Genomic DNA, 12,956 nt, shown 5'->3' with positions numbered 1-12,956 from the left:
TGGCCTTGGGTGATCTTTCCAAAAGCCCTTTCATCCTGATGTTTTAGATTCTGTATGGCGAGGCTTCGGTGTGTGGAAGATGTCTTAGGAAACGGTGGCTGTTCAGAATTAACTAAAGCAAATCATTCTGAGTTATCTTCCCAGTGATTAATTCTCATAACCTCCACTGTGTCCTCCTGCCTTCACCAATTAGCACTTCATAAAGAATCTCACTTTTCTCTTCTAGTCTCCCTTCATATAAATGGAGGGCCAATCCATGTGTGCTTGTTGTGTTTCTACTTTTTTTCCTCTCACATTTTTACTTAATCAGAAACATGTAGCTTCATCCCAATATGCTTCCTCTGGAACAGTTGCCCTATTTCTCTGAACTTCATTCCTTAAAAACTTTCATGACTCTTATTGGAGTCGGTATAAAAATAAGAATGCCATTATTTAAGTGAACACACTTTGGAAAATAGAGGACTTATATACAAGTTGTAATCAAGGATTATATTATTCTATAAAGTTAAGCCAACAGCTTTACTTGTAATTAAAGTAATACTATTCATAATCACACTTTTAGAGACAGTTCTTCATTTCTTTTTTTTTTCTTTCTTTCTTTCTTTTTTTTTTTTTTGTCCTGTTTTCCTTCTCTCACTCCTCTGAGGCCATAATGCTCTGAGAGACCCTCTTGGATGTTGTGGTCCTCAGCTGCCTTTCCTCTTAAGTTCTGGGACATGAAGGCAGGCAAGGGATTTGGTGCTAACCTCCACCCTCATTAAAATGCATCATTTCTTCTTCACGTATGCCCTTGGGTTCGCCTTTCCCTGTTCTGACTGGGGATCCTGTGGGAAAGACTGGCAGTGGCAGGCAAGAGAAATGTCCTCTCTGCTCAGTGATTTCATCTCTTTGCTCTTCTCCTCTGTGATTCCACTGGTCCATCTCTGGGAATAGTTTGCTTCTAACAATAATGGAAGTGGTCCCAGTGTTCTCCTCTATCAATTGATACGTTGAGGCCTCTTTTTCTTCCCTCCTAAATAATTAGTTAATAAGACCAATGGATAAACTCACGAGGAATAAACAAATGCAAACATAACTGTAATCAATCATGCTTTCAACAAATATTTATTGTGGGTACAATGTCTATAAAATATTCTAAAGTGTATCCTGGGATTAAGTCAGACCACCAGAGAGCTACATGTCTGGATTATAATATGTTTAATGAAATTGCTTTCCTGAATGGTACTTCAGTAAATATATTAGGCTACCTTGAGTTAGTCAAACTCATTGGGGATGTTGTTGAGGCCGTCACCATCAGCATCATCTACACTCATCTCTTTATGAGAAACAATGGGAGACATATGTGTCTTTTCATAGGATTCAGGGAATCTGTGTTTCTTCAACTCTGAACAACTACTACTCTGCCATTTTCTTGATGGTTTGGTACTTTCTGATTCCCTTGTTTTGCTGGCTGAGAGGAAGCTCAGAGACATTTATAGCTCATTTCCATCAAATATTTAGGAGTTTATAGGATTACTTTCACATGTAATTTTCACCCAAGCTTATGTTTTATTTTTCTCTTTATTTATCATATTTTTCTATATTTTAAAGCCTATTAGATATGTGTTTTAAAAAACTACCTCCAACCATGTGTGCAGTAGGATCAGATTCAACCAAATAAATAACTCATATAACTTACCTTGTGAATAAGAGTAAAATAACACTTCAGTTATTCAAAGGCCATTTGTAAACTCAGTTATATAGAAAACAGTGGAGAAAACTCACCTTTATCTAAAACTATGGAACCAGATCTATTGGAGGTGTTCTCTTCAAAACTCTGAAGGTAGAAATGGTACCCTCAAAATAGAATATTTTAAATAATGTCAACATCATAATTATAAATATGCCCAATACAAATAATAAAATAATTAATGCCAACATCAGCTGATGATTCCCTATAGTTGAATTTATAAACAATTCTCCCAACCATTATTTTATTTAACTCTCACAGCACAGTTTGTAGAAGTGCATGATTTTAGTCATCATCACACATCTGAGGAAATAAACCTGGAGGGAGTTCATGAGCTAATGCTCAATTTCATAAATGTAGTCTTACAGCTTTCAATATATATAACAAGGATCAAATCTCACCTTTGCCAAATGTTCTATCTGCTGGAAACTTTAAAAATGGCACAATTGTTTCTTCTCCCTTCCTACCTCGCTATCTATCTATGGTCATGCAATTTCCCATTGGAACCACATATAATCATAATAACAATAACGATATTGATGATAACTTGAAATTAACATTTTATTGCAGGCTGATTATGTTTTAGGTACTGTGTTTATGACCTCATATAACCCTAACCCCTTTCCTGTAAAGTAGATGCCATTCACATTTTTTTAAAGAATTACTCATTTAATTTTATTTATCATCATTACTATTATTTATTTTTAAAAAATTTGCTACAGGGCACATATGCTCACCAAAGAGACAGAGAAAGAGGGAAAGTGAGAAAGCAAGCAGCCAGGTCCAGGGCTCAAATCACAGTCAGTCAACCTGCTGGCCCTGATGCCATTTACATTTTACAGAGAGTAAGCAATAGATGGCAGAGTCAGGTTTTAACTCAAGATTTCTTCTGTATTCAGAGCCTAGACTGAAGGACACAGGGGTGAAGATGGTCTAATTCAATTGACTTATTTCACAGGTGGAGACGGGTATTCAAGAGAAGAAACACCTTTTCAGAGCGCAAAGTCAGTTCTCCTATCTCATCATCTTCTCCCTCCCTGAAACCTCACACTCAATGTGTCTTTGAGTGTCTTTCTCTCTCTCTCTCCCTTTGTGTGTGTGTAGGAGAGCAGTAACAAAGAGAATGAAGGAATTTCAATGAAGGCAATGCTTAGCTCTGTAAAGAAACTCTTGGCCTTACAATTTTCTCTCCAGGCTCATCTCAAATCCTGCAACACCAGCTGTAGCTTCATCCATCCCCTGCCCCTGTCATCACTCGCCCTCCCACTTTCAGCTCCCCCAGTGGGACGGGGCCTTGCTGCAGACACCCCATGCCTACCATCCAGGATCCTTTTTTAATCTCAGACTAATTGGTTCACCCACCCTGCTGGGATGCTTAATTGGGCATAAGCATATTCCGCAGATCCTATGCCATTGTGAGTTCTGCCTTCTCCTCCAAGGGGAATTTTCCTTCTCTGTGGGCTCAGAAGGAAAGATATATTTTATGTTGTGCTCAATTCACTGAGAACTTACATGAAATTGTTCCTGGGCCAGCAGAGCAGTCAGATGATATGGTTAGCAAGGCTTTCTTTCCTTTATTTTCTTTTGTGTTTTTTTAATTATTTTTTTTTAAGGTGGTATGTCTCAGTGGAAAGGATACTGCAACTGTAGTCATAACCGTAGGTTCTGATTTTAGCCCTGCCAGTCATTCACTGTGTGTTCTTGGGTAATCTCTTTAACATTCAGTTTTTCTGTTTGTGAATTGAGTGAATGGGATTTGATGACTTCTGTGAACAGAGTTCGAGGGAAACTATTTTAGGACAGGTCTCATACTACCTGTGGGCTAAATCTGGCCTTTCATTTTCTTCTGTAAATAAAGTTTTATTGGAACACAGCCATGTATAGTAGTTTATGTACTGTCTGTGACTACTTCACACGAGAACAGCAGAGCTAAGTGGTTACAACAGATAACTTATGGCTGAAAAGCCTAAAATATTTACTGTCTGGACATTTAAAAAAAATGTTGCCTTTTTCTCTTTTAGAACATAAATCAGATTGTGTAGTGCAGAACCTTCTTTTGACTTTTCATATTACCATACTTAGAATTTAAAAATAGGGTCAGCAGGTGGTGTAGCGATTGAGGCATGGGACTCCCACATGGTTCAAGTAACGAACCTGGAGGCTTGAAAATCACACCAGGTACATGTGTGCGTGCCCAAGACTACAGGCACACTCCACTGAGCACCCAAACCAGCTGGGAACAGAACCTAGGCCTCCCGTGTGGCCTTAGCCATTGAGCAGTAGCGTCCACTATGAGTTATTACAGGTGGGTTGCTTTTGCTTTTGTAATTGGCATAAAGTTGCCTGGTGGGCAGGAAGAACCCACTTACATGTCATTAGCCGTTCACCATACTTTAGGATATGTCTCTTAAGAGTTGTAAGTAGGGGCCAGCCAACAGCATTGTGGTTAAGGCTGCTGGATCTTACATGGCTGACTGCATAGTGACTAGAGTCCTGGAGTTAGTGCGTTGGAAACTACGCTGGGCATGTGTGCGTGCATGCCCAAAATTCCACAAGGAGAAATGGAGGAAAAGGGATTGTGGCATGACCATCCCCCGTAGGTGGTACTTTCCCTCTCACTGTCTCTCTCTTTCTCTCTCCAGTGAATGCATATGCCCTGTGACAAAAAAAAAAAAAAAGGAAAGGATTTAAAAATAGAAGTATTGAACAAAGCTAAAGAAGTCTTTTGAGATCTATGCCTACCCCATTCCATTTTCTGTTATTTTGATTCTGTTACTCTTCCTTTCATCTTGCCCGCTACTCAGCTACTCATGTTCCTCATACCTGGCAACACATTTCCACCTCAGTACCTTTGCATTTGGTTCCTCTTTCTAGAATATTCTTCACTAGGAGGTTCTATAGTCCTTCCCTCATTTCCTTCAGATCTCTTTTCAAATGTCATCTAATCAAGAAGACTTTTTCTGACTACCCTCCCCCACCCCGGCACATCCCAAACAGCTTCCCCTGTTTAATCTGCCTTTATAACTTTATCTCCTCTCCCCCTAACACATTACACATTTGCTCCTTTGTTATCTGTCCACTCTTACCAGAATCTAAGCCCCATGAGAGTAAACCTTTGCTCAGTTGTTTGCTGCTATAGCCTCAGAGTTGAAGAAATAAGATGGGCATATGTTTTGAATATGTAAATTGACCCTTTCAACTACTTCAGAATTGGTCAATATGATTTAGAGCCCTTTTATTTAAGTATTTTTTGGTAAAAGGTTTAAAAGTGCAGAATCCTATGGTTATTATAATCTTCGCTCCAACAACCCAACTACCTGTAATGGGTGTTGAGCTACATAAACCTATCTCCAGAATGATTTTAGTCTGCTGGCCACTTTATAGACTGAGATCTAATAAGGTAGTTTGATACATAATCTTTGATCTTGTGGTGCCTGGCAACTTCTCTGCCTTACCTCTTATCATTATCTATCACAAACGTATACACATATACCTCTGTGTTCAACTATCTCATCTCCTCTTACTACCCTCCATTTTTGCATGTGGAGCTCATTCTTTTTGAAACATTCTTCCCCTACCTTGGCCAGAGCCTGCTTCCTTCAATAATCAAATTGTGAGGAACCAGCAGATGACATAATGGTTGCATTGCTGGACTTCGATGTAGTTGACAATGGTTCAAGTCCTGAACCAGGGAGTTTAAACCTCATCAGGGGTACATGTGTGTGCGTGCTCTAAATCCTGAGAGGAGAATAGAGGAGAAGGGATTGTGGCATGCCCATTCCCTCAGAGTGTATGTGTGTGTGTGTGGGTGGGGAGTGATTTCTCACCTTCTTTCTCTCTGTCTCTCAAAAAACGATTTAAACTGTGTAGGAGAATTCCTTGACACCGCTCCCCCATCCAGTCCCTTTTCTAACAGATGCCAGGAACTCTCTTCTCTGATCCCTCTATAAGTAGAAATACTAATGCAAATAGCACCCATCATTTAATAAATTTTCTCAGCAACTTATTGTTTTATTTTTCTTCTCGCCAAAATGGAACAATTTGGATTGGATCAGGAAGTCTGCCCATGGTTCTGAGCAGGCAGTGCCTGGCATGGAGTTGACGCTTGTTGGTAACATGCCATAGTTACCACACTCTTCCCACAGGCCTGGTTCTCTGCTCAGCCGCTACATGTATCCCCTCTCTTAGGACTTAGGTCCACCTCCGAGGGAGGAGTTGGGTACCGAACATTGGCATTTCTCTTCATTTTTTCAAGGAAGAACACAGATGGCAGTCTCTGCTGAACTTCAAAAAGACTGTAAAGACTGTTTAAGAAAGAAAAAAGAGAACTAAATTATGGCCTTGTAATTGGTGGTAAGAGTGGCATTATTCCTCTGTATTCTCACTGTTTCTACTATCAAGTCTAACTTTCGGTATTTACATTAAAAGCATGACTGAGGATTTAGGTTACCAACTTTATACACCCTATTGTACCACTAGCTAAGTGATCTTTATCCAATTACATAACCTTTGGATATTAGTTTTAAGGAATATAGCATGTCCAAGTGAAAAAATAAAAGTAACCCAAGACAGTATAAGTTACAAATGAAAGTTTTATATATATGTATATGTATACATATATGCGTACCTACATGTATTTATCTACTGTTACATTGATGTGTTTATATGCATATATATATATATATATATATATATATATATATAAAACGTAATAATTATATGTATATATAACTTTTTTTTTTTGGAGAGGTTTTTCGCTATAGGGCACGTGCGCTCGCCAGACAGACAGAGAGAGACATAGAGACAGAAAGCGAGAAATCACCCTCCAGAGGGGATGGTCACGCCGCAATCCCTTCTCCTCCATTCTCCTCTCGGGATCTTGGGCACGTACACACACGCGCCCAGCGTGAGTTTTAAGCCACCGGGTCCAGGTCTCGAATCGCGGTCGACTACGTGGGAGTCCAGCTGTGTGGTCCCCGGCATCCAGCGACATAGCCATTATGCTAACTGCTGGTTCCCTGTATATATAACTTCATAAATTCCAGGGATAAATGCTGAGGAAAGACTTTTTCCTTGGTATATATTTGGTGTTTCTCCTTGCTTCATATTGTTCATTGATTGCTGAGTGACAAATTATCCCTCCACTTAGTGACTTTATATCATTTCGCAGTTTCCGTGGGTCAGAACCCTAGGACCTTTACCTCTGGGTCCTTTTCTCAGCAACTCAAGGCTCAGTTGGGAAGGTCTGCTTCCCAGTTCACACATATGTTTACAGTTAGGGTTCAGTTCCTTGCGAAGCCTCCGGTCCTTAGACGGTGTTGGCTGTAGGCTTCCCTCGGTTCTTTGCCTTGTAAATCTCTTCATAGTGGACTTCACAACATGGCAGTGAGTGGCATGGGGAAGAGAAAGAGACAGACAGAGGCAGAGAGAAACACAGAAAGTAAGAGAGCCAGAGAGATTTAGAGCTGGCAAGAGAGGGATAAACAGGCAGAAACAGATCAAACTAGAAGTCACAGTATTTCATAACGTAATCACAAAGGTAACACTTCATCACTTTCATATTCTATTGATTAGAAGCAGGTCACTGGGTCCAGAAGTCACTAGCTTCCTATCACACCTATGAAATTCTTCTCAGTTGGCTGTTAAGTCCTCTCCACCCAAGTCAGATCCATCTACTTGTTCCATCTTGCCTCCTCCTACATCTATTTCTTCTTACTTCCTCTTTTCTGTTCAGCTCTCCCCATAACATATGCTGTATCTTACTCACTTGCTTCTGCCCTTTCCTCTGTGTGACTATTTTTTAAAGCACACTTTCCTTCATCTAAATTCCATGCAAACTTCAAAACTACAGTTCAAACCTGACCTCCTCTCTGACAAGTCTATGTTTCTCCCTCTGTGTCCTGTCATTCCTGATTAACAGTACACTGGGAATGTTTTGTCTTCCCTGTGACTGAGATTTTTAAGAACAGAGACTCTGATGTGTCCACCTCCCCTCCTGTGGACATCTAAAATTTCACTTAGTAGGTGCCCTGTACAGGTTCATTGAGTTCAGTTGATTGACGTACATATCTAGGTCCTGAGCTGACTTCGAATTTGAACCATATTATGAATTATGGACAGAGAGTCCTTCAGTAGACCATGAGCTCTGAGGCTTGGAAATGTATTCTAATGTTAAATCTTTGTTCAGACCAGTTTCAAGTGAATATGGGGTCAGACTCCAGCAATGAATTATCAGGCACATTCCGGCCTGATTCCCACCCCACTCTGCTTCTTGGTGCCCCATGCCCCTTTCTTCATTTGTCTTTCCAATCTTGTGGCAAGAGCAAGAGACCTTTTCATTAAACTCTGGTTTGCATCGTTTATCAAGGCTGACCTTCCAGCCTTCTTGGCTAGTCTGTTTTTCTCAAGGGACCAGGAGCATGTAACTCAGGCAGACCCGAGAGTAGGTTGTTCCAGTGGTGCTACGTCTTGGTAAGAACTGCAATGATTGTTTAAGCACAAGAAACCTGAGCTAAGTCCCTTAAAATGTCTACTTGTACTCAATTTGCATGCTCTGTGTTCACTGTCTATGAACCTTTAATGATATGTGAGGAAATAATATTATAAACCAATATTTCACATTATATTAGTGCTTCAGGTTTCCAAAGGTATTTTCACACTTACTATTTCATGTAATCCCTTTACCATCAGTAGGTAATAGGCAACATTAATTGAATTTTATGTGAATACATAAAGCTCCAGAGAGAAGATATGCTTTTCCTAAGAATCCACCACATAATTTGCAACAGGCAGGACAAGATTTGGACTCCCAAGTTTAGTGCTCTTTGGTCTTGATTTACTATATTGTTAGTTAGGGAACAAATAGAATTCCTGCACATGGTCTTCAGAACATAGATTAATTTATTCCAAATAGCAGGAGCTCAATAAATGTATGTTAAAACTTTGAGTTAAGGGACCAATAGATGGTGCAATGGTTATGTTGCCAGACTCCTACACAGTGGACCACGGTTCAAGTCCCAGACCTGGCAACTTAAAACTCACACTAGGCCCAAGTGCGTACATGTCCAAAATTCTGAGAGGAGAATGGAGGAGAAGGGATTGCAGCATGGCCGTCCTCCCTGTGGGAGTAATTTCTTGCTTTCTGTCACTCTTTCTCCAGGAAGTTACGCACACTATAGCAAAAAAATCTCTTGAAAAAAAAAAAAGAAAAAAAAAAAAAACTTGGAGTTGAAGTGAGCTCTGTATACAACATTTGATTTTTGCAGTTTTTAGAGCAGGTTTCAGTTTGTTTTCTGCCATAAGACCTGTCCATTGATGCATAGCCTTCCTGCCTGCCTTCTTTCTAGCACTTACTTATTTGCTATCCGGCATTATCCTGAATTCTGCCATGAAACAGGAACTGAGGTACATAGAAGGCTGGTCAGGGAGGACCTAAGAAGATCCCATCTCTATAGTATCACTCAAGTCTGGTGAGAGAGTGGAGGACTAGGTCCAATGATAGGCATAAAGGATCGATAAGCAATCGCTGTCACAGAGCTAGCATGATATTTAGATAAGAAGTTGGACATGATAGTATTGTAGACTATATAGTACCATGAAAATCTTTATCATTACTATCATCATTTTTACCATCAGATTATTATTATTGTCACTCTTTCTTTTTCCTCAGTTTTTTAACCCATAAACTAGTAAACATGACTCCTGGTTTTTATTCTGAAGCACTGTAAGAAATTTGAGAATGTGAGTGTGTCTCTCTAGCATCCCAGTGATGACAATAGTACTCAGTAAGTGTTTTTTGGCTCACAAGGATCGAAAGCTTCAGATCAGAGTGTCATTCACATGTATGAAAAGCAATTGCAGGCACTTGCTCACTTTAAGGAGAGATGCCTGAATGGGATGGTTGTGTGGACTTTGACTTGAGAGCAGAGGTGGAAAGTTGAGGAGTGTTACTCATTTCTTTTGCCCAGGGAGTTTGCCCGTTGGAAGGTGAGGAACACAGCCATCGAGAGGAGAGATCTGGTCCGTCATCCAGTGCCCCTCATGCCGGAGTTTCAAAGGAGCATTCGCCTGCTTGGCAGGAGACCCACCACTCAGCAGTTCATCGATACCATCATCAAAAAGTACGGCACCCACCTCCTCATCTCTGCTACCTTGGGAGGTAGGTCAGCAGCCACTGGGCCATAGCCCCATCAGGATGTTGGGTCTGGGATGTAAAGAAGAAGGGGATACTCTGAGATTAAGCCATTTATAACCCTTCTGTCATCTTTCATCACTCAAAAGCATATATGATCAGTTAAACCAAACTGTCTTAATTCTTATGGTCATATCTGAGCAGATGCCTCAGTTTTATGTGACAGTCTAGTTTGAGGTTTTAGTAAGTTTTCTGGAAATACGGCTTAACCTTAGAATTGGGATAGTTTACTGGGAATGCTTAATCTGATTACTGTCTCAGTTCTTTCGGAATGTGGTCTAATCTGGGGAAATAATTTTCAGATGCTGTTTAGAGAATTGCCCTTGTTTATCTCAATCTAATGTAGGAACTGATAACTTGGTGTTATCATTTTGTTAATGGGCATCATTTATATTTCATGTATGCCTGGAGTTGGGTAATAAGAAAGCATATTGATTGTTCTACCCTGCTCAGCTTGATTCTCCTCTCTGCATCAGGTCTAATCACTCTTGGAAGGAGTGAGGATAAAAGGGTGGATAAAGGGGAGACATAAATGCAAAGACAATGATAAGTAGTATAGATGACTGTTGAGATGCTTACGTGTTTTGCCTGCATGCATCCCTTGATATTAAGAGCTGGAATGTCCTAGCATGAGTTTTCTACCACAGTGAATGGGTCCACTGAACTTTAAGAAAATCCCTTGGTAGAGGAGCACCATGCTACCTGCTCACAAAGTTGCTAAGGTACATTTAGACACAGCCTGTGTCAGCTAAAAGGTATTGAAATATTGACAGAGGCTGGGTGGACGAAGTGGTTATAATAGGGAATAGTCTCCTTCAGAGGAAAGTAGGGCACTTAATACTGAAATGGTCAGCACAGCATCATGGAGGAAGTGGCAGTTTAACATGGCAGGAGCTGGCTAGGTACAAGAAGGTGGCAGTTTTCTATTTAATTAATTAATTAATTTTAAAATTTTTACATTCAGTCACTGTGTATCTTTACAACATTGAAAATAAATTTTTCCAGCATGAATACCCTGTATGTTAGTCCTGTCAAAGAAATTACCATACACATTGTCATCAATATGACTGTTGAGATGCTTACGTGTTTTGCCTGCATGCATCCCTTGATATTAAGAGCTGGAATGTCCTAGCATGAGTTTTCTACCACAGTGAATGGGTCCACTGAACTTTAAGAAAATCCCTTGGTAGAGGAGCACCATGCTACCTGCTCACAAAGTTGCTAAGGTACATTTAGACACAGCCTGTGTCAGCTAAAAGGTATTGAAATATTGACAGAGGCTGGGTGGACGAAGTGGTTATAATAGGGAATAGTCTCCTTCAGAGGAAAGTAGGGCACTTAATACTGAAATGGTCAGCACAGCATCATGGAGGAAGTGGCAGTTTAACATGGCAGGAGCTGGCTAGGTACAAGAAGGTGGCAGTTTTCTATTTAATTAATTAATTAATTTTAAAATTTTTACATTCAGTCACTGTGTATCTTTACAACATTGAAAATAAATTTTTCCAGCATGAATACCCTGTATGTTAGTCCTGTCAAAGAAATTACCATACACATTGTCATCAATAGATAATTTTCCATTTTTTTGTCCATTGAATGCTTTTTCCCCTTGATTCCCTCCTGCTTCTTATACTGTCTCTGGTATTCTTTCAATGCTGAACATACAGTATACATTTTACGAAAGGCCAGATTAGTAAATTGATAATATGAGGAATGTGGGCAGAGAGATTAGTTAGACAAATTTATTTATTCTTTTAATAATATTACCAACTACTTAATGAAGACCTTGTGCAGTATAATCTTCAAAACTTCAAGTTAAGCCATGTTATCACCATTTTATAGTAAGGAAGCTGAGATCTATAAGAAATATAGGTAGCACAAGATAAAGCTAAGCTAAGGTTTTCTTTTTTTAAGAGGTTGTTGTGATAGGATGCATGCAATCACCAAAGAGAGACAGAGACAGTGAATGAGAAAGTGAGAAATCACTTAATTAATTTTTAAAATTGCTATGCCATCTGCTGGCTCCTTGTTTGTTTTTTGTAATGAATGCATTCAATGATGATATAAGAAGGAACTTACATAGTTCCAGCACATAGTGTTCAATCAACAGAAAGTCTCTTCCGCTTCCCACTCTCCACTCCTTCATGTTTAGATCTGAAGGAATGTGTAGGACCTCAATCAAAAATTTGCCAGAGGGCATGTGCACTTAGCAGAGACATAGAAACAGAAAGATAGGGGGAGGAATAAAGCAGCCCCTAATGGCATGTGGTGACCCCACAGTTCTTTCTCCTCTCTCTATTCTGTCAGGATTGGGGCCACATATACACACATGCATATTTTTCAAGTTGCTAGGGGCAAGACTTGAACTGCTTGGTCAGTCACTGTTATCTGGCTTCCTTAACAACTAGGAACTAGGCCACTGTGCCAGCCCAACAAAGCTAAGTTTCAAACTTAGACTTTTCTGTTCTAGAGGCTTATATTATCGTTTTAATGCAATATTTGTCATCTCTTCAACTTAGGCACTGACTCATCAACTCACCCAACTACTCAACCAACCAACCAACCAGAAAGTGTTTCTTGTCTGTTACTAGTCACATATTAAATTAGAGAGAATTTTAAATATTTAATTATTAGTATGGATTCTGTTGTACTGTGAAGAGAAGATTAAGTCATTTCTATATTAAGTGTGGCATTAACCTATATTCCTTTTGGGTAAATGTCTCCCACCTCCCATTTCACTTGGAAAAAACAAAAATCATTGCAGCCAATTCAATTCTTCCATTAGAAGCTGTGCTCTGGTCTGAGTCCCTGGAAATCCCAAGTAACAAAGACCTTTCTTTCTCAGTGAAATATATTTTTAATTTCTCCAAGGCAAGGTGGTGAATTATTCACAGAGTCTTGTTCCTCTCCTGTTTTTACAACACAACATTTTAAAATATGCAAAGCTTTGGATTGAGATTCAGTGTTGGACAACAGGTCCTAAATATTCCCTCAGACCTCAATGCAGAGGAGTGAAAAGAGAGAAGAGGAAGAGAT

At 39.7% G+C, this 12,956-nt stretch overlaps 1 protein-coding gene across 2 annotated transcripts in view; it reads left to right on the top strand.

Annotated features, from left to right (window-relative positions):
• Nucleotides 1–12,956, top strand: part of BRINP1 (BMP/retinoic acid inducible neural specific 1) — a 157,882-nt gene that overhangs the window by 62,522 nt on the left and 82,404 nt on the right. For both annotated transcript variants that reach the window (XM_027767028.1, XM_014582842.1), the window contains exon 2: nucleotides 9,697–9,887. In XM_027767028.1, the coding sequence (XP_027622829.1) occupies nucleotides 9,697–9,887 (191 nt within the window). The remainder of the gene's footprint in view (nucleotides 1–9,696; nucleotides 9,888–12,956) is intronic.

The sequence above is a fragment of the Tupaia chinensis genome, unplaced genomic scaffold, assembly GCF_000334495.1.
Source record: "Tupaia chinensis unplaced genomic scaffold, TupChi_1.0 Scaffold143843_1, whole genome shotgun sequence".
Taxonomy (NCBI): domain Eukaryota; kingdom Metazoa; phylum Chordata; class Mammalia; order Scandentia; family Tupaiidae; genus Tupaia; species Tupaia belangeri.
The sequence above is the reverse complement of the archived record's forward strand: the minus strand, read 5'-3'. Positions and strand labels throughout refer to the sequence as shown.